General features: G+C 38.9%; 1 protein-coding gene across 6 annotated transcripts in view; it reads right to left on the bottom strand.

Annotated features, from left to right (window-relative positions):
- The window catches only part of CNTNAP4 (contactin associated protein family member 4), a 419,915-nt gene that overhangs the window by 212,716 nt on the left and 184,747 nt on the right, over positions 1-22,452 (bottom strand). For all 6 annotated transcript variants that reach the window (XM_036741850.1, XM_036741849.1, XM_036741851.1 and 3 more), the window contains one exon: positions 16,412-16,673. In XM_036741850.1, coding sequence (XP_036597745.1) covers positions 16,412-16,673 — 262 coding nt within the window. The remainder of the gene's footprint in view (positions 1-16,411; positions 16,674-22,452) is intronic.

Raw genomic sequence — 22,452 nt, 5'->3', positions numbered from 1 at the left:
GTGAGCACCAAGTGAAAATAATATTCTAGGGGCAGCTTGGTGGCGCAGTGAGTAGAGCATCAGCCCTGAAGTCAGAAAGACCTGAGTTCAAATTTGGCCTCAGACACTTGACACACTTACTAGCTGTGTGACCTTGGGCAAGTCACTTAACTCCAATTGCCCCGCCTTCCCCCCTGCAAAAAAAAAATAATAATATTCAAAAAGTTAAAGCAAATCAATCTTGGTCTTCTCTCTACAGCCAAAACCAGAAGAAAGAATGATGATTCATCATGTACTCCGTGAAGAGGCAAAAAAAGAAAAAAAAGGAGATGGTAGAGTTGGTTTTATTGTATGCAGTATGACAACAAAAAAAAATTTCCTGAGGCATGTGGTCATATCCTACTGCAATGTTCATGATAAACAGTTGCAAAAGTATTACCACAAAAATGTTTTTAATCTATGTGCCAGCATTCATTATGGAGAACAATTAAATAGAGGAATTCAACAAGGAACTTCATAATGTCCTGAATAATAAATCAATGTGAAGTTTGATACCTGGTGATTTAAATGTGTTAAAAAACAGGGGAAGGGAAAAAGGGAAGGAAAAAAAATCATCACATGCCTACTTTGGTACAGACCCTTTGATAAGTGTTTTCCACATATCATTTCATCTAATCCTTGCAACAACCACATAAGATATCCCTATTTTACAGTTGAGGAAACTGAAGCTGGCAGAAGTTAAGTGTCTTGCTCAGGATCACACATCTAGTAGGTGTTTGAAGCCAGATTTGAATTCAGGTGGTTCTGACTCCAGGTCCAGGATTCTATCCATTAAGCCACCAAGCAGCCTAAAGAATGGAAAAGGGAGATTTGTTGTAGTAGCAAGCACCCTAGCATACCCATGATGGCCTGCCAGCACAGGTTCTTTAATCTGCTTTTCTAGGAAAGACTGGTCAAAAAGGGGTTAAAAATCCTATTTTAATTATATTCACTAGTTCAGGGGAAAGGTCAGCACCCGGAAGGTCAGAGAAAACGCAGAGAAAACACATGCAGAGAAATTAGCACAAAGACCAACAGACAGGGCTCTCTGACCGTCTGAGTCAAAGCAATACTGCCATACACTTTACATGTATCACTGGATCAAGAGAGCCTTTACATCTGAGATCTGAAGATATGGCTACTCAGACTCAAAACATCCTTCTCATAAGCGAACCCCCCTCCCAAAAAAAATTTCACCTCAGAGTATAGATACACTTTTGGCTAATAGGCTTAGAGCCAGAAGGCATCACAACCCTCCTGACTCAGTGCCTAATTAGCTTAGTACCAAAAGGTGTGAAAGCCTTCCCACAAGCAAGCTCCTCCTTAGGCAAGTTCCTCCCCCAATGGGCTCTATGGGGCTCAGAATGTATCACTGCTGGGCACACAGGCCTATGAATGAGCAGGGAAGATCTTCCCATTCCATTAACATTACATATATCTAGTCAAAGATGGTCACTGCCATGAAAGAGGAAATACAACGCAGAGTCCAAGCTAAGGAAATGCATTCCCTGCTGACCGTCGGGGTCCCTAGATCTTGCTTCTGGACAAGGTTGTTTTGATTGCATTGAGCTCCAGAACATGACAGAGCCTCCTGAAAGAAATCTATGACCACTCTAGAGTTTAGCCTGCACATCCACAGAGGCAAGGCCCATGTCATGAAGAATATCTCTTGCTCAAATTATGACATGCATTTGGATAAATGATCAAATGAACTTATTAATCGGTATATATATGGTACAACTGACTTGGGAATAGTCAATACCAGGGGTGGGAACCTTTGACCTCGAGGCCACATGTGGGCTTCTAGGTCCTCAGGTTCAACCTTTTGACTGAATCCAAGTTTTACAGAACAAATCCTTTTTTTGAGGGGATTTGTTCTGTGAAGTTTAGATTCAGTCACAGGGCCACACTTGAGGACCTAGAGGGCCACATGCAGCCTCAAGGTCACAAGTTCCTCACCCCTGGTCAATACTCAATAAATACTTGTTGAATCAATAGATCAAATCATTCTCATGAATATTTTCTTACCAGAATTAAAAATGAATGAACATCCAGTACTATATGACTCAAAGATCAAATTTCAGAAGAGTAGAAGAGACACCCCACTAGAAATGAAATATCAAAAAAACCTCTGATCCAGTCTTTAACTTTCATTTTCTCCAGTCATTAAATGAAAATTATGCTATTCCCCAACTCCACCTTTCAGCAAGACTACAATATTTATAATTGATTTATATTTTTTTTAAACTCTTTGATGTTGTAGACATGTTCAATACAAAACAAATCCCAAACCAGAATTCTGAAACTTTCATCAACAAAGATAAAAAAATTCAAAGTTTTTACATTGTTTTGATTTGTGAGAAGTTGTGAAGGAGAGATGCAAATTAACACACAGAGAATTTCAATGAGCTATTTCAATAACCTGTGATTTTGTCAGTGTGGGAGTTGTAGCTACTGACAGAGATCGTGATCCATCTATAATTTAGTCTTTGAGAGCTGCCAGATTTTCTGAGAAGTCAAGAGACTTGCCCATGGTCACAGAGCTAATAAGTGTCAAAGATAAGATCTCAACCCATTTTTCCTGTCTTGGCACACTTGCTATGATGCCATAATTCCTTTATTTAAGTTACTTCCACCAAGTAAGAATTTTCTGATAGTAAAAGAAGGGTTAACTCCATAATGACTATGAAAAGACATTATGTAATTTCTTCTTTTTTAAGATTTTTAAAAAAACAGGCTAGTTTTGTTGTCTCTGAAGAGAAGAGATAGCCTCAGTGATCTCTCAATGTCTTCTTCCAGGTCTGCGATTTGGTTAAAAGGTATTTTTATAGTTAAATTCTTTCGTAATACACTAAGTCAAATTTCTCTCTCTCTCTCTCTCTCTCCCTCCCTCTCTCTCTCTCTCTCTCTCTTGCTCTCTTTCTCTCTCTCTCACTCTCTCTCTCTCTCTCTCTCTCTCTCTCTCTCTCTCTCTCCCTCTTGCTCTCGCTCTCTTTCTGTCTGTCCCCATCTTTCTCTTCCCCTGGATTTTTTTCACTCAGACTTTTCAAATGCTGTGGATTGCTATGAGATAGACTATGAATCTTTAGGAAATCTTTTAAGCCATTAGCAGAGGAAACTGTCAATATCGTAATACTAGCCCAATTAAGTAGAAATGACTAAAACAAGTATCCTGCTATGAAATGGGTCATAAGAGTTGCATGTGTGTCTCTGTGTACATGTGTGTGTACACGCATATCTTGCCCAGTAGAAAATCACAAATTATTCCAAGGACATTAAAGTACGTTTCACTGAACATAATAAAAGAAAAATTGTGACCAGGAACAAGAGTAAAAGACATTATGGAGGACATATTTGATGAGCACAAGGTATAAACAGAAAGTAAAAAATAAAGCAACAAGATGAACAGCCCAACTAATACATTGGCAAACCTGAGATGTTTAAGAGGGAGGGGAGAGAAAGGAAGAGGAACTAAAAGAGAAGCTCCTAAAGTACTAGGTAAATGCTCTGTGAAGAATTCTTAAGGAAATATGGAAAAGAATGGTGCAGAATGAAAAGACATACAAGATTTACAACCTGCATTGATTAGTGGGGAGTAGGCAGAATCCACATTTGTCAAATGATGGATCAATCAAAGTACTGTGTTCAATGTAAAAGCCTACAGGAGGAAACAAACGAAACCAGCTTGTGCCATAAGTATGTGGTTAGAACAACACTTTAGGAAAATCATTTTGATGGCTAATGGAGAATGGATTGGAGTGGGAAGAGATTCAGAGACAGACCCACTAGCAGACTATTGCAATAGTAGAGATATGAGGCGATGAGGACCTGCACTAGAGTTGTGGCAGTGTCAGAGGAGAGAAGGGCATATATTCAAAAGATGGTCGAAGATGAAATTCATAGGCTTTGGCAACAGATTGGGAATAGTGTCTGTGGAGGCTGGATGGGGGTGGGGGTGGGGGTGGGGGTGAGGCTGGGAATGAAAGACAGTGAAAGTTAAGGATGACTCCTAAGTGGAAAGGCTGAGGGACTGGGAGGAGAATGTTGCTCTTTACAGTAATAGAAATATAAATATAGGGGAAAAATATAATAATGAGCTCTGTTTTGGACATGTTTAGTTTAGGATGTCTACTGGGCATCAATTTCCAGGCATCTGAAAGACGATTGGAGATGTGAGATTGGAGGTCAGCAGAGAGATTGGGGCAGTACAGGCAGAATTGAGAATTGTCAGCACATAGATGTTAATTCAATGCATGAGAAAACCACGTGGAAATATAGACAAAGAAGATAAAGGGGCTCAGGACAGAACAGCATGGGAGATTTATGATTAGAGGTTCTGATCTGATGAAAATCCAGCAAAGGAGACTAAGAAAAAAGATCAGGTAGGTAGGAGAGAACCAGGAGAGAGTGGTACCCCAAAAACCTAGATAAAAGAGGTTATTAAGGAAGAGAGGGTGATAAAGAGGGTAAGAAGCTACAGAGAGGTCAAAGACAATGAGGATTGAGAAAAAGCCATTGGATTTGGCAAATAAAAGATAACTTCTGATTGGGCAATTTTCAGTAGAATGGTAAGATCAAATGTCAGAATGTAAGGCATTAAGATAATATGAGGAAAGTGGAGGCATGTATTCCAGATGGTCTTTTTTAAGGCATTTAGTCATAAATGGCAGAAAAGATATAGGATAGTGGAGATGGAAAAATCAAATCTTGGGTTTTTTTGGTCGTTGTGTTTTTTCAGGATGGGGGAAACATTGGCATGTTTTCAGGCAGTACAGAATGAGCCAGTAGAAAGGGAGAGACTGAAAACAAATGATGGGTGAGGGTCAGAGAGGAGGACAATCTGTTGGAGGAGAAAGATGCAATAGGATCTCATGAGCAAGTAGAGGGATTAGGATTGATAAGGAGTAAGGCAACTTTGTCACATAAGACAAGAGTGAAAACAGGAATGAGACAGGAGGAGAAACTGGCTGAAGGCATCTGAGTGACAGGAGACGAGGGAAAGGGAAGAGAGATTTTGTGGTAAATATCCTCAATTTTTTCCCATAAAATATAAGGCAAGTTTCTTAGCTGAGAGGGCAGGGCCAGGGAGAGCCATGGCAGGCATGCTGAGGGATGAAAAAATTTGGAAGAACCTAGGTGGACAGTAGAATAGTGAGTTGAAAATGCAGGTATAATAAGATTGCCTCTAGCAGCAGGAAGGGCAGCAGTGAGAGTAGAGGTTGTGTAGATTGTGTAACCCAGAATGGTTATGAAATTTTCTCCACCTTTGTGCAGCAGCGTATGGAAAAGGAGGTGAATAGTGAGAGTGATCCAAGGCTCAGGCCTAACATGGGGTGATCAGAGAAAATGATTACAGGGCTAGGGTCTCAAGAGAAGAGGACAGTGTAAAGTTGAATTGGTTCCACAATGAGTGAAGATGGAGAAAAAAAGAGAGAAGAGCTAGGACAGAGGGGGTGGCTGGGAGAAAATTAAGGGATAGAGGGATTAGAGGTCACAATGGAGATAAAGAATACAGCTTGGTAAGTGTTGTTGTTTGTCCCTTATTCTAGAAGAGGACTATGATTTTTTTTAAGTAGGTAAAAGAGGCCATTCTCTGCTTTGTTTCTTAACTAGCTTTAATCACTAAATTTGGCATTGCTTGGTAAGGGAAGGCAGAAGGAAAGGAGAAAAACCAATAGATTATGGTCAGGTAAGATTTTGGAATTCTTGAGCATTAATATGGTACATTTGTGGGTGATGGTAAAATCAAGAGTATGCTCATCTTTGTGTGCAGATGAAGGATGGTGGAGGTTCACATACACATGTTGAAATCTGAGCAATAGAAATTTTTCATCTACTTGGTATTTTGTATGTGGGTGAACAAGCTAAACTTCTCTGGTTAGAAACCTCTTCTAGGAAGCTCTGTAGTGTTTTAGGGCTCACTGCCATTCTTACATAGAAGAATCTTAAAGACCTTATAATCCACAGGGAGTCTCTTTTTGATGTGAACTCTGTGATCTAGCTCTTTCAACAAAGAAGCAAAAACCTTTGGTGAGCATATATTTCCCTGTTCTACATCTCACCAGATTTATGATTAGAAAGTCATTAAACAGGTTTATTTCTAGTGCTGTAAATCCCGAGGAATCTTCAATAACTCTAGACCCCCAGTCATGCAGCATACTGTCCTCACCAATCAAATACTTTTTCAAAACCAACAGTCAATAAAAAAAAATGAGAACTTATATTTTCTACATCTTTGTCTATTTTCAAGTGGTAAGCATGGGGCACACTGCTGACTATTGTTTGAAAAAACTATCTTGTTTCTTATTAAAACTCTCCCTGAGAAGGCCCTTGATTTATACATAGCTTTATCTCATAAAAATGTTTGCTTAGATGAATAAATTAGCATATAGATAATGAATTCTTAATGTTCTTTGGGTCTTCTTTTGTCTATATTTATTAAGGCCCATTTTTTTCTTTTGCCATGGATTTGGAATCTTCTTCTTCAGACACCTTTTATTATGTCATTTCATTGTGTTACTTCCAGCATAGATCTTAACATATACTTGGTTCAGTTTGGCTCTTTTTCCCATCTTTGCTCTCTTTGGTATCATTTCTATCTCTTCTATAAACTAATTTGAGACTGCAAAAGGGTACAAATGTGGTATTATCACTGTCCTTGCTGGAGAAAATAGTTTGTAAAAATTATTTTTCTAAATCTTTTAAAAATTTTTCATTTTTTTCTTCTCTTTGTAGTTCTCTATCCATTTTTCATTGTTTAATGTCTTTGAGATGACTTTGTGTTTAGTTGATTATTTTCCCAAAATTTCCTTAAATGGATTTTTGCCTTCCATTTCTTCAGTTTGCTTTTTGAGACTGATGAGGTTAGGGAATCATGTTTTTAGGGGTGCTTGAGACCCCAAAATACCAACATGCCGGATCCTGCTCTAATGAATTCAACTCAAGCCTTCTCATAGCCAAAGAAAAACAAAGTTCATTACAGATTCACCATAATGGGTTGTTTTAAGAAATCTCACCCTTTGTGACAATTGTTTTCACAAGCAGGCCAAATCAATCTGAGGTAGATTGAATCTGAGCACCCTCATGGAAGCAAGATGAAACTTATATACAGCAAGATTGTGGGAGGGTTCTAGGGTGGTCCTGGGGTGATGGGAGGAGGGGTTTAGGGAGGGTCTTGAGGAGAAGTCTAAGGAGGAGTTTGATGGGGCTGGGGTGAGGTCGGACTACAGGAACCAAGAGAATGGGATTAAGGGTGGGAAGTAGCTGAAAGCTACCTGGAGATAACAGACAATGGAGGGCTAGGCTAGTTTAAGGGCACAGACACTTTGATAGGATCAAGGGTGGAAACTAGCCAGACAATGGAGGGCTAGGCTAGATTAAGAGTAACCTAGAGATTTGGGCCTAGAGATAATGAAAGGTTTATGGCCTCACCTAGTTGGAAGATTCAAGTAGAGTTCAAGGAGGCTCCCATAGTCTAGACCCCATCAAGACTACACTGCTCATAATCATCCATCATTGCTCTTTGTAAAATTTTACAAACAAGGTCATATTCTAACCTGATGGTGCCTTTGGCAGCCATCCCTGTTTGACAAGTAATTCAGATGTTTGCTGACTGAGCTCCTTTCTGGGCTCTTTTGGTCTTCTTGGTTTGGCACTTAATTTTACAATGGTTAAACTTCTGGACAGAATTATTATAGACAGTGTTGATGTCATTTATTTTGCTTATTTCAATTTTTATTTTTATTTTCCATTGCTTGTTTAAAATTTCAAGGTTAAGCTATGTCAACCATAAGCCATATGTTTTTCCCTTATTCTTATTCTTAAAAAAAAAAAAAAAAAAACTCCTGATGAGTTGATGTTCTTACTATACATAGATAGCTGACTCAAGGAAAACTCCCACATAAATGACAAGTCTATTCCTGCCTGCTAATTCCATTTTTTAAAGCGGTTTATGATGAGAAAATTGAGAGAAAAAATAAAAAAAAAGCATAGCTGTGATTCAGAGCTAATTCTATGAGAAGGTAAACTGTACAGTAAACTACATGGTTTGATTTGAAGACATCAGGGGATCAGTATTATATGCAAGATCTCCACCGGCCAGATAAGGTTCCAGAAAATTCCTACTGTAAGAGTGGCTCATTTGGATCAAAGCATTGTATCTCCAGGAAGCTCTGGTAGCATAAGGGCAATATCTTAACCTCTCCCCCCAGGCAAGTTAAGCTATTTTTTTCCTTAAAAGTTATTTAAAGCACCCCAGGAGACTTGATTAACTCATGGGATTAAAGTCTCAGGCTATTGGCATCACTCCCTGTTCCCTAGAGAGTGTGTGTCGCACGCACGCACGCACGCACTTACACACGCACGCGTACACACACAATCTATGAGGTGCTCCAGGCATTCATTCATTCTCTCTCTGTCTCTCTCTCTCTCTCTGTCTCTCTCTCTCTGAGGTTTATTCCTACAAAACAAAAGGCAATGAAGTCAACATAGTTTACTCAGCTAAATAAAGTGTCTGCAATACATATCTTTTTTCTGCTTTGGCTATATCAATCTCCTTTATTTAACTGCTAAATGACCTACAAGTGTTTTATTCTTTATTCAAACATAAACTATCAGGAGACTGGCCTAAGGTCAGTCCACAACAATTGGTATAGTCTTGCAGGATGGGAATAGAATTATCTCAGTGAAGTGGGGAGTGGGCAGTAAAGAAGCACTTCACTTATAGTATCCTTAGATAAGGAGTTTAGATATGGGCACCATGAGGTGCCCCCTCACCCCTTGGGGGTTTAGAAAGTAAAATGTGGCCACTTAGCAACAAGAGACTAATGTGAATATACGTTAAGAATTGTAACCTCAAGAACTATCTTGAAGTGATCGCTGCAAAATATCTTTCAAGGCTATCAGCTAGGCATTCCAGGCAGTTAATTCGAACCACCTCCACTTTCTATTAGGGGATTTCCTCAGAGCTCAGTTTACCATCAAAGCAGCTAGGAGGGATTGAAAGACATTTCCCCCTCGTGGAAAAAAAAGACAAATTCAGAAGAATGAGAGTAAATAAGGCTCTGGCCTTGCTGAGCTAGATGTCTTTGTATTGCTAATGGTCATCATTATCCAATTGCCTTAGAAGTGCTGCACTTTCATGGTGTGTTGTGGTGGCAGTCTCAAACTATCCAGTCAGAGACCACTTCTAATCCAAGTAGGAGTGTTTATTGAGGATTGACGCCCCTCAGAAGTGGGCTAGGTTCAAAGAGGAACCAGCAATTTAGAAAGACAAGACAGGTATTTTTATAGTGTAATGATGTTGATCACACAACAGAAATTATGAATATGAAAAAAGCAAGGCGGGGCTTGTTAAGCGATTAGGTAATAGGGGAGGGGTCCCTTCTATGGTTCAGGGGTCAAACATCCTGGTCATACTGCTTTCTGATTGGCTAGCTACTGTGGTCTGTGAAGATGAATAGTTAGGTATTGTGGTCCTGTCTTGGGCTAAATGGGTGATGTGATTGTGGTTGAATACAAGAACACATCTGTTCAGATGTGTGAATTGGGTCTGGGGGCAGTGGCTAGCTAGAGGCAGTGGCTTTATTGAGTCTGGGTGTCTGAAGTGCGGTTAAAGCCAGGTTGTGTGGTTAAATCAGGATATGCTGCTGTTCAGTGGGGCCCATAAGGAGGTTAGAATGTTGGGGCTGAGGGCAGCTTTATTAGGATTCCATCAGAAGCTTACTGAAAGAAGACCCTTCCCTGCTTTAAAGAGTCATATTTGAATATGAAAAGGGAAAGAACCTTTGGATTTGAACGAATTATTGATAATGATCAACGTAGTTGAACAAACCTTCTTTAACCCTTCAAACTGCCAGTCATCTGAGAGGTAGCATGAGGAACCTCAACAGTGAGAATGCAATTCCGGGACAGATCCTCCTTGGAATTTGAGGATTTTCTAACAACTGCCCCGAAGGAGCTACTTTAGTTTTTCTTTTCTTTAATTTTAACTTTTATGTTTTTATTTAGCGTATGTGTTGGTAAGCAAAATGAGCTCTTAACACTTAGTTCGACCAAGTACCCTTAAAGAGTTTGGCTTTTGTTCCCTTTGAGTAATTCAGTGTATTTTATGGAGTCTTACTAAGTGCTAAGCCCCAGGCTCTAACCCCTATTAGGTGTTAACCTAACCTATGTGGATGTGAACCTCCCAGGGTCCTAAGGGGTGGGGCTAACTCAGGGGAAGGCCTAGTTTTACACATGAGTTTGAGTGATAGGTTTGGGACATCAGAGGCTCTTAGACCACGTGGGTTTAAGTCGCCTCTTTGTGATGATTCTAGGTCACGTGGGGGAGTTGCATGTGTGACTCACCCCTGATGCTGAAAAAGATATAAAACCAGGGGTTGAAAGGGGACAGGGTCAAGGGAGAAAATTCAATAAAGGGGGATGGGTTGGGAAGGAGCAAAATATAGTTAGTTTTCCACAACATGAGTATTGTGGAAGGGTTATACATAATGATACCCATGTGGCCTATGTTAAATTGCTTGACTTCTTAGGGAGGGTGGGTGGGAAGGGAAGAGGGGAGAGAATTTGGAACTCAAAGTTTTAAAAACAGATGTTCAAAAACAAACAAAAATGTTTTTGCATGCAACAAGAAAATAAGATACACAGGCAATGGGGCGTAAAAATTTATCTTGCCCTACAAGAAAGAAAGGGAAAAGGGGATGGGAGGGGAGTGGGGTGACAGAGGGGAGCGCTGACTGGGGAACAGGGCAACCAGAATATACGCTATCTTGGAGTGGGGGGGAGGGTAGAAATGGGGAGAAAATTTGTAATCCAAACTCTTGTGAAAATCAATGCTGAAAACTAAATATGTTAAATAAATTTAAAAAATAAAAAAAAATAAAAAAACCAGGGGTTGGCTGTCTGTTCTTTGGAGCTCTTACCCGCAGCAGTGGTGGCGCGTGACTCTGGGCCAGCCCTTGTTCTGAGCTCCCGGGCTGAACCTAGATATTGGTAACTATGAATTGTATTGGGTCTGTCTGTTCATGTTTGTAATTTGTATTTTACTCTGAAGTTCAGCGTGCTGGTTTTTTCCCCTGAACTAAGTGAATGATATTTGTGTGCTGAATTAAAGTAAGCTTGCCAGCCCCTTAACCTTGCTTTCCTTAGTTAAGCAGATCAAAAGAACCTGTGCTTTTGCAGCATGCTGGTAGCATTCTTGTTGTTGGGCTTTCACCCCCACAACATTTGCTAGCCAGATTGTTGAAACAGCGTATAAGAGGTCAACCTGAACTCTGCCATATGGACTTTATTATGATTCTTTGGAGCAAGCTATCAGAGGAGACACTTAAATGGATAATGCTTAATTCTCCAGAGGATCTCAGGGACATTATTTTTTTGGAAGTGGAGACATAGACAAATGTGCAAATTGTAGCCCAGTTAATTTGATAAGGAGAGGTAGGGTTGATGAATCAGTTAAGAAACTTTCCACTAACTCTCTCTAGAACTTCCAATAAGGCACCACTGCATTTCCCCTCCCCCTCCACCCTCCCACCTTGGATAAAGTAGTTACTTTGTAAATGGCAGATGGAGTGCATTACTGGCCTCTGGTGGTCTCTAGATTTACTTTGTTGTTGTTTTGTCTTGGCGTTGCATTTTCCAGAGCACAGGTGGCCGGACGCGAGCAAGGCATTATAATCTTGGTAGAAACTCTGAATTTGAGATGTCTGGTCTTTTAGGTCATTCAGTTTGGGTCGACACACAGCAGGGACTTTTCTGCGAGGACAGCATGCTCAGTAACAGGAAGAGGAATCAAGACTTGGCATGATCAGCCAGAGTCCCGAGGAGTTCCATGAGCTATCTCATTTGTCAGTTCTTCACTTTATCACCTGTGGTGGACTGGCCAGAGGCAGAGACTCTGGCCTTCCGTCACTGGCCTGAGCATAGGAGGGTAGAGCCAGGTCCCAACAACGGCCACAGGCCATCAATCCAGCTCCAACACACCCCTACTCTTGCAGGGCATAGGAAGGAAGTGGCAGGGGAAGTCCACAACAATGCTCTGCAGTGTGGGGTGCGGGAGGAGAGGAAGGGGTAGAATCAGGACCTGCCATAGGGCGGGGTACAATTCTCACTCCAATATAAGGAAGCAACGCTCACCCCCTAACCATCAGTGAAGGGGTGTGTGGTGCAGAGCCAGGTCTGGGCAAAGGGGGACAGAATCAAGCCTCAGAAATGATGGTACTATAGCTCTCAGGCCACATCCCAGCATAATGCAGCAGAACTCAGGCCCCAGTAGTGGCATCTGTCCTCTAGGATAGAGAGGTAGGAGTTGACACTGCCAAAATGGGCAGCAGGCAGAAACACCAGACCCACCAGTAACAGCCTATGAGCAGCAGGCCCAGACCCAGGTTGCAATGGCAGGGGTCAGGAGACAGCAGACACAGCCATGGGTCGCCCCCAGTGGAAGTGGACAATAAAGCTGGGTCTAGCAGCAAAAAGGGAATGGGTCCCAGAGGCATTAACAGCCTACTGGGCACTGGCGTGTTTAGTGGCAAAAGCCAGGCCAACTACAGCTGATTGCTTCACATAATGTAGAGCTGCGTAGACTTTCCGCATTACTGCCAATACAATACCAAGTGATGAATGTAACTTTCTAAGAAAGACTTGGAACAACAAAAGTGTGGCATTCTTGGGAGGTAGCTTGCTTTCTGGCAACAAGGGGAATATGAAAGCATCTATCTAATCCCCACAGAAGAGGAGAGAAATTCCTCAGGGGCCTCTAAGGAGTGAATATTGGGCATCCTTCCTGCCATAGGGCTCCCTGGAAGAAGATGATTCTGGTTGATGCAGAGGACTCTAAATGGGAGGTAGTAGAAGACAGTTCTCCCTGACTTGTGATAAGGCTCAGTGATGATTCAGGATATATCATCAATTTTGCTATTTCTGGTGCTGTTCTTTCTTAGGGAAACTGTTTTACAGTGAGAGACCCACTGGAAATGCAATGATTTGGCATCACCTACCACATGGGCATTATCATTTAAACCAGGACTGAGTCCTTCCTGGGATTCTTCTGTACTTAGTCTTTCCTTTGAGGAGCCATGATGTTATTAGCTTTGTTTTTGTGATGGTTCGGTTTCAGTTTTTCTTTAGTGCTGCCTCTGTGAGTCTTCTTAAAAACCAGAGGTCAGGGTTGACCAGTGTCAACCCTAAAGTAACTTAAGTGGTAAAATGTCCTCTAGAATAGTAGTGTCAGATTTAAACAGAAACATCCCCATTCCTTACATACTGACTTAGAAAACCACAAATTAACATTATCTATATTGTATGGTTTTTTTATTTATTTTGTTAAACATTTTTCAGTTACATTTTAATCTGGTTCAGGCTACATTTGGGAGTTTTGGAGTCATGAGTTTAAAACCTCTGCTCTAGGAGATCTTATAGACCTTACCACCAAGGGGTGGAGTATAGTGGGAAGCAATAGTGTTTCTCCATCCCCCATGCAACTTAGACTAGTTTTTCCTTAAAAGGTAGTGAAACCAAACTTGAGACTTGGTTAGCTCAAAGGATGTAAGGCTCAGGTTATTGATGTCTAATAGTATAAGTACAAAAAATCCAGAAGGAATTCCTTGCACTTTCTTTGTTGTTTGGCTGATAGAAAAAAAATGGGTGTCCTCTGTGAATATTATGGATAACTATGTTCTGCTACAGTTAAATAAATCTTTTGCTAACTTTCAAATGACCTATAAATGTCTTATTCCTTTTAAATATCAAACATAAATGACCAGAGAATTGGCCTGAGTCAACATCAGACCAGAACACCTGGCTAAAATGAAAATCTTTATCACATTAAAATTGGATACCCTGACACAGAAATATTTAGTGGGAAAAGCAGAAAGAATTCAAATCATGCTAAGATATGAAAACACTTTATAATACTATACAGTCTCTGACACATGACTAAAAGATTAAGTACTATGGATTTTTAGTATTGATTTATCATACTTTATTACTATTGATGCCACCTGATGTTTGATAGTTTTGAAATCTGTAATATTTGTAAATTTGTAAAATTTGGTAATTTTGAAATCTGTAAATTTGGCCGAAGCTGGGAGGTGGTAGGGTAGTAAAAGTATTCTGTGGAATGACAGTCGATTGTATTTTAAAATTTGATATACTCTTTTCAAACTTACTTAGAATTACATTTCACAAAGCTACATTCTTCATTAGGAAATTTAGACTAGATGGTTTACATATTTATTGAAATTACAACTCAATTCAGGTTCTGCATTCAACACAGTTCAACTTTGATTCCTTGGGTTTAAAAAAAAAATCTCCAGATTGTAAATGAATAGTATATTGCTAATTCTCATCTCTATTAGAAAAAAAAAAAAGTAAGCCATCCTTCATCATTAGAAGTATTTTGCTTATCATGGATAAGTATCTCATTTTTTAAAAATGGCAATGAATTCTGATGAGACTGGTCAGAAGTAACATTCTCTGGTCAAAATAATATTCTCTGATTTAATTATCAAATGTTGTACATGTGAAACCTAGGTCAAAAGTCTTGCCTATAGTGTAATAAACCTGCCCAATCATACATAATTTAATTAGTCAATTTCTTATTATGGAATTTATCTTCTCCAGCAACTCTTAAAAGCAACATTTCAAAAACTCATTGTGGTTTGATTCGGAAGCATCCTGCTTAGAGAGGATACAGAAGTTTATCCTCTTAATTACAGCTACTTTCTGTATTTACACAGATATATTTAATGAATTATTTTAGACACTTTATATCAGCTATGAGTATAAGTGCATTAAATTATATGGTGTCAGTGATCATTTCTGCACTTAAACATGATTATTATGACTTCAAAGTCATAATGGGGGTGTTTTGTATATTCTTATGCCTTTCAGTTAATCTGTCAAAGATACATGCCAATAAACTGTTTAGAAATGACACTACCTTCACTGGGCCCGTTAGAGTGACATTGCACTGAAGCAATTTCATTAACATGTTTATAATTGGGCTGTGATTGAAACTGCTATTGAAGAAGTCAAATACATCACAATAAGCCGTACATCAATGACACACTTCCCAGGAAATTAACATTTTCAAATGATGGTCTCAGGAAACCTATTAATAATTAAAATGAAACCGCTTTGATTTATTCCTTTTTCAGACACACTTATGCAAATTTCTCACAGCATTAACATGCCTTAAGTAGCTATGACATAGTAGTTGTCACTAAAATTGAATGCAATATTCATATTTTTAAATTTGAACTTTTAACCTTCTGTCATCTGTAAAGTAAAAACATTGAAATAAGGAAAGAAAATGTGAGAGTCAAAGTTCTTATTCTTATTTTTCTTTTGTACTTTTGCTCCACTCATTTTTTTAGTCTTTTTTTAAGTTCAGAAATTTTACCATTTTGGATAAAAGGCCATTATAATATTTATTCAGCAAATAGCAGAGATGTGACCTTTAAACCACATTGTAAATATAAATTTAAAATTAAAATAGTCATTAACTTTACAGTGACCTCTCCAACACTATGGTTACTACTTGGATATCACGCCAAATATGTGAACTCCTAGTAAACATCCCCAGTCGTGAGCAGTCATAGTATTTCAACGACTGGGGGCATAAAAGCACACACTCACTCAATGAACTGACCAAAATTGAATATCAATGCCAGGCTCTCCCATTGGCTTAAGGAGTTATCTGAAAGTCAAAAGTCAAAACACATAAAATCTGTGTCTTTTCTCGTTCTGCTCTGTTCTATCCACATGCCCATCTATCCAGAAGCATTTAAAATCTAGAAGGATGAAAGCTGGTATGGGGCAGGCGACAGAGACTGCTTTATTTTTCTCTTTGTATTCCCAACGCCAAGAAAATTGCAATGCCTTGCGATACATATTTATTGATCTGAATGACTGAACTGGATAGTAAATGATCAATATGTAATATGTGCCTGGCATGTGGAATTTCAGTCCTGTGCACATAAAGAAGTTATCTCTATTCTTTTCCCACCATCACTGTCAATATAATGAATCCTGAAATGCAGGAACGGAGATGATAATAAGTAGAAGGTTTGTAATACTGCCTTATGAGTCCCTTCTAACTCTGAATCTATGATTCTATGATCCATTCTTAAAGATCGGTTTAAGAAAATGCCAGAGAATCACAATGGCAAATTTTATGTTATAAAGGATAAAGTCATTTTGAGTATTTTATTAATACAAAGATTCTTTTATTGATTAAGTTGTAAATTTGTTAATACAATTAATATTTATTGAGTTCCTGTTATGATCAAGAAAATTGGTTAGGCCTTTCTGGAGAGATAAAATTGATATAACTATTATAAATAAAAGCCAAGGAACCTAGCACAAAAATATTTAAATATATATTTATTACCTGCTGTTATGTCACTCTGTTGTTTTCCTAGTTTGAAGAGATTCAGTCTAATTTTTCCATCATGAAGATAGAGGAGAAGACCTCCTGAATGCTGATGAAAGTTACTGGACAGCAAAAGTCCCATTTTGTTCCAAGTGCGAAATTGAAAACTCACAGATATCTCATCCTGCCCTGAGGAGCCATGTAGTGCTAGGTAGCTGCCAGAGCCCAAAAAAGTGACTGGAACTGTCTGTGGTTGCGAACAAGAAAATGACACATTTCCCTAAGAGCAAAATAAAGGAATACAGTAGTAAGATTCCACAATGGCATTTTTGTCTTAGTAATACATTTTTAATATAAATACTTAATTGATACTTTAAAAAATATAGTCATCACTTCTCAATAGCAGTTCTTTCTCCTCAACTTGCTGCCCCTCCCTCAAGTCTGACAAATAGAAGTCTTTCTTTTAATAAAGATATATACAGTTAAACAAACAAATTGACCCACTGGCCATGTCTGACAACACATTCCTAATTTTGCACAGATTCACTGAAGCCTTCATGGCTGGTATCGACCCTTACGTAGGGAAAATCAACACAGATTCCTAACATGAATCTTCAGGTATTCTATGAAATGATGATGGCATAGTTAACTGTCCTTATCATTCTAATATGTCCTAACTGTTCCAGACAGAGATATTTTGCTATTTTCCATATGAAGTCCTCCCTTTCTTAGTTCTAAGCCTTAGCTAAGAAACCAAGCTAAAATAACTACAAAGTTTATATACAGATCTGCAGATATATCACATATACATATACATATTTACATATACACGCATTCCTGTACACACATATGTATGTAGTAATATGACGCATATAAAATAGGTATCCAGCTTATATCATACATATATAAATATGCACATATACATGCACACAGACATAGGCATGCATGTGTATATACACGTAGTGTACATAGGTACTTGTATCTATGTACATATATTTGTGTGTGCATAGTCCATAGCTCAAGATCCATTTTCAATATACCCTTTGGTCCACAGCAGAATGCCTGTTACATTTTCATTAAATGGCTTTCTGAAGTTTAACATGTAAATCTTACCTTCAAACCATTTTAACTACACCAGAATAACTCTTTATTATAAAAAAAACATGACTATAATTGAACAAACAAAAACTCACTTGATCCTACCAAAGGATTACAAAGGAAATACATTATATTGAAATGAAGCTATGTTTTTTTTTCACCATTCATGTTTATTGTCCCCTTGAAATCTGTACACATCGGGCAGCTAGGTGGCACAGTGAGTAGAGCACCGGCCCCAGAGTCAGGAGGACCTGAGTTCAAATCTGACCTCAGACACTTGACACACTTACTAGCTGTGTGACCTTGGGCAAGTCACTTAACCCCAATTGTCTTTCCTTTCCCCCCTCCAAAAATAAAAGAGAAATCCGTTCACATCCCTCTATGTTCATATTCTCAAAGCTTTCTGTGCCCTCTATCCCCCAGCCCTCATCACTCTGCCTGGCTGCCTTCAAGATTCAGTTCATGTTCAACAACATGCCTTTGCAAGTTCCTCTCCCATTTTATCTCTCCCATCCCAGTTCCTAGTTCCCTTTTTTCTTCTTCTTCTTTTTTTTTTTAACATTTTTTTCTCTAGTTACATGTTAAAACAATTTTTTAACATTTTTTTGAAGTTTTGGGTTCCAAATTGTATCCTCCCTCCCATTCCCACCTTGTGATGATATATCAGTTCTGTATAAAGTGTATATACCTCTTTATTTACATATCTTCCCCATTAGAATGTGAGCTCCTTAAGGGAAAGGACTATTTTTGACTTTCTTTGTATCCTCAGAGTTTAGCTCACTGTCTTGCACATACTGCAATTCTCAATAAATACTTGTTGACTGATTTTTTTCCCTCCTAAATTGAAGAATGAAGAAGTCTTCAGAACTGTGAATAATACAAAATTTTGATAAGTTTTATAAACTTAGCTTTCTTCTATATAGTGTCCCCCCCAGTATTTCTTTTAAATATATAATGAAGTTATCATGTAAATGTCTTTTTTCTTCTCTGCCCCCTCCCCAACCCTAAAGAAGGTTACCATTAGACACAAATAGGTATGTATGTATAAAATTATTTTATATATACTTTGTCTTTATCACTTCTTTTTCTGAATACATATAACAGCTTTCTTTGTGTCCTTTATAGTTAATTTGGATAAACAGTAATGCTCTAAATCATTATTTGAGAAATACAAATTAAAACGACCTTGAGATATCATATTACAACTACCAGATCTAAGAGTATTAATGGGGAAAATGACAAATGTTGGAAGGGATGTGGAAAAATTGGGAGAGTAATTCGTGTTGGTAGAATTGTGAATTAATCCCACCATTTTGGAGAATAATCTGGAATGATGCCCAAAGTTTTTAAACTGCCTTTGGCCCAGCAATAACACTATTAGAGTTTTTTTCAAACAGGATTATACCTATACACACACACACACACTAAGTGAGAATTTGTATTTGAAGTGGAGCTGCAATCATTACAAATAGCATGTTGCAGTAAAAGGTAGGTTGTACTTGAAATGAAGAGGCCTATGTTTTTAATTCCTAGCTTTCATCCTATCATGGCATGTGACTATGGGCATCATTTTACCTTTCTGAGACTCAATCTTCTCATTGGTAAAATGGAAATAATATTTTCATTACTTTGTAGGATAAATTTTTGCTAATTTTAAAGCACTGTGTCAATGTGTATTATTTAAAACAAGTTTCATTCATTTATATTTAAAACCATGAGACAAAATATAGCAACTTTTCCAATATATGAATCTAAATGACAGAGCATAAAGAAGAATCATGTAGTCTCTAAGCCAGGGGTACAGCATATGGCGGGGGGGGGAGGGTTCAGGCAATCTTATTGTGTCATATATTAGGAAGGGCATGTTGTTGCTTTTGTTCAGTTGTCTCAGCCATATCTGACCCTTCTGGAAGGCCAAACAGTAAGCGAAAGATCTTACCTGCCCATTGAATAGGCCTCCGGTGGGGCCAACAAAGGGAGGCCTGTTAGAGGCAGTCCCACACCCTTTCACTCACTAGGTGTGAGGGCCCAGGCCCACACTCTTTTGCTAGTTAAGTCAGTGTGGGTATGAAGCCCTCAGGGCCCTAAGGGGAGTTGCTAAAACCAGAGCTAATGGTATATGCACTGAATTCTAGTCAATCAGATACTGGCTAGGACTGTATAAAAAGAGAGCCCAGAACTGAGAGGCAGGATTCAGAAGCAGACATCAAGAGGACATTGAGGCGGCGAGAGCTACAGGAACCAGAATGCAGCCCAAGGAGAAGGAGCAGGAACTTGGAGTCTACAGAGCTGAGAGAGAGTGCTGAGCTGAGAGTTACAACTCGTGAGTGACTGTTTACAGGAAGGCCCTAACAGGGGGAAGGTTGAAGCATGGCTTGGCTCCTTGCTGTAATATTGTGTTACAATTTCCTTGTTGCTACGTTGACATGGGCTTACTGGCTTTGGAATATTATTGCTACTAAATGGAACTGGAATTACTTGTCCTGGGATTGGAGTCTCTTGTGTCTAAATAAATGGTATACTTCCTTTGCCTTCTACCTAGAGAATTTCTTATACTTCGTGATTCCAAACCGTTCAGGCATGTTCATCCTTGAGGTCGTGAATCTTGCCTTACTGATATGCTTGCATGACACCATTTGGGGTTTTCTTGGCAAAGATAACAGGCATGTTTGCAATTTTCTTCTCCAGCTCATTTTACAGATGAGGAAACCAGGAAAACAAGGTGAAGTGACTTGGCCAGGGCCACACAGCTAGTAAGAGTCTGAAGCTGGATTTGAACTCAGGGAGATGAAGACTTTCTGACTCCAAGCCTGCAACTATCCACTGAGCCAACTAGCTGCCCCAGGAAGGGGATATAAAAGTAAATAAACAAGCAGAAGTCACAAAAATATGGTGCAAAGATACAATTGCTAAACACAGATCAAGGACTGACAGTTCTAGTGAGCGCAATGATCCTCCTGCTTGTCTCCTTTTTCACCTCATAATCGTGACTGGAGCAAACTATGTGGATGAAGTACCTTTCGGAACTGAGGAAGCTTTTATATGTCACTGGGATTGCCAGGTGCCACACAGCCAGCATAAAGCCTTCTGGTAAGCTTGAAACAAGTCTTTCTGCTCTGCCTGCAATCAGGATCTACCAGTCAACTGTACTTGCCAGTTTATCTACACCTTCAATAGTAAATGCACCAGAGATTAGGACTTTCCCTCTTGAGTACCATGGAGTCTGCCCCTTCCCTGGTCCTGTGTCTAGGCCTGGTCCTAGCCTACTAGTCTCTACCTGTGCTTTTGACAAGACTCCATTTTCCCCTCCAATGAAAGTAAATTTTTATTGTTATGGAGCAAAGTCAAGCACTATTCTAACAAATGGGGATACAAAGAAGGAAAAAAACCGAAACAGCTCCCAAGGAACTCATGCAAAGGACTGCATCCAAGCAAGACATATCCAGGATAAATTGAGAAGGGAGTAGTGTCAGACAGAAGGCACTTAGATTAAGAAGGACTAGGAGAGATGTGTCGCAAAAGGCAAGGCTTAAGCTGAAATATGAACAAAGCCAGAGAAGCCAGGAGGCAGAGAGAGGGGAGGCAGAACATTGCAGGGATGGAAGATAGGGGTGAACACCTGGGGACGTGGAGCAGCCTGTGGGAGGAAAACATAAGGAGATCACTTTCATTGGATAGCAAAATATGTGGAAGGGAGCAAGATGTTAGAGACTGAAAAGTTAGGAAGAGGGAAGGTTATGGAGGATTTTAAAAGCTAGAGGATTTCATATTTGACCTTGGAAGAAAAAGAGAGTCATTGAAAGGGATGAGACTATCAATACCTAAGCTTTGTAATGAACTATGCTGGTATAAGAATTTGATAAAAGCATACTTAAGTATATAACAAAAAAACCTTTCTTATAACTTAACAGTTAATGAATGCACTGACATCTTTTCTACTCAGATGTGATCAGTCATGACTGTACCACAGAGTAGGAAAGAGACCTTTAAGTTATTCGAAAAAAATAAAATTCACACGCACACAAATGCATTAATTCAACAAGCATTTATTAAGCAACTACAACATGAAAGATATTGTATTAGGTACTGGAGAAACAAAGTCAGAAAATAAGTTTCTACTTTTTTTATAAATTCACATTCCAATGGGAGGAGTAAGAATATACAGTGAAAGTTCTGGGGGGTGGGGGAGGGAAGATAATGACATATTACCACCTGCCTCACAGCAGAGGGCCAAGGGATTCCTAGGACAGAGCACTGTATACATGCCAGGTACAGTTAGTTTCTGATGTGTTTCATTTAATTATTTTTCTTTATCACAAGGAGGTTCAGGCTAAAGACAAGGGGAGGAGGAGGTTAAAATGACTGTGAGGTATAGACAAAAAAAAATAAGAAAAAAAACATTTTTTTAAAGATAGAGGAAAGAAACTGTAGTCTTCAAGAAAGGGCTTGTAAAGGAGGTGATGACCCTTAAAGAGAAGGTTAAGATTCAAAGGGGCAGAGGTGAGAAGGTACTAGCTGTCAAGCATAGGGGGAAGATACTAGTGCAAACGAATAAAAATTGGACATGGAACACCTTATTGAGGGAATGGTGAGTAGTTTGACTAGAATGGAGTATGTATTTGTATGTGTAATACAGAATAACTTCAATTTTGCTTTGGCAGTCTGAATATATCTAATTTTCATAATGAAATGAATTCAGATGTGTATTCTCTAGAAGAATACAAATTGGCATTAGAATTTCTCTTGGAATGGTTAAAAAGTAATATATTTTATAATACTGTTGAATATTAAGGTAATTTATACATTTAAAAGCAAATCTCTGCTTTTCATGACTCTAACTGAAACCTCACATAACAGATGGTGAAAAAGCCACCATAAGTTTAAATTTTAGAGCAAGAAAAGATCTTAGAAATCATTTACACCAAGCCACTTAATTTCCAGGTGAGGAAACTGAGGCCTAA

Source organism: Trichosurus vulpecula, chromosome 1, assembly GCF_011100635.1.
Source record: "Trichosurus vulpecula isolate mTriVul1 chromosome 1, mTriVul1.pri, whole genome shotgun sequence".
NCBI lineage: Eukaryota > Metazoa > Chordata > Mammalia > Diprotodontia > Phalangeridae > Trichosurus > Trichosurus vulpecula.
The sequence above is the reverse complement of the archived record's forward strand: the minus strand, read 5'-3'. Positions and strand labels throughout refer to the sequence as shown.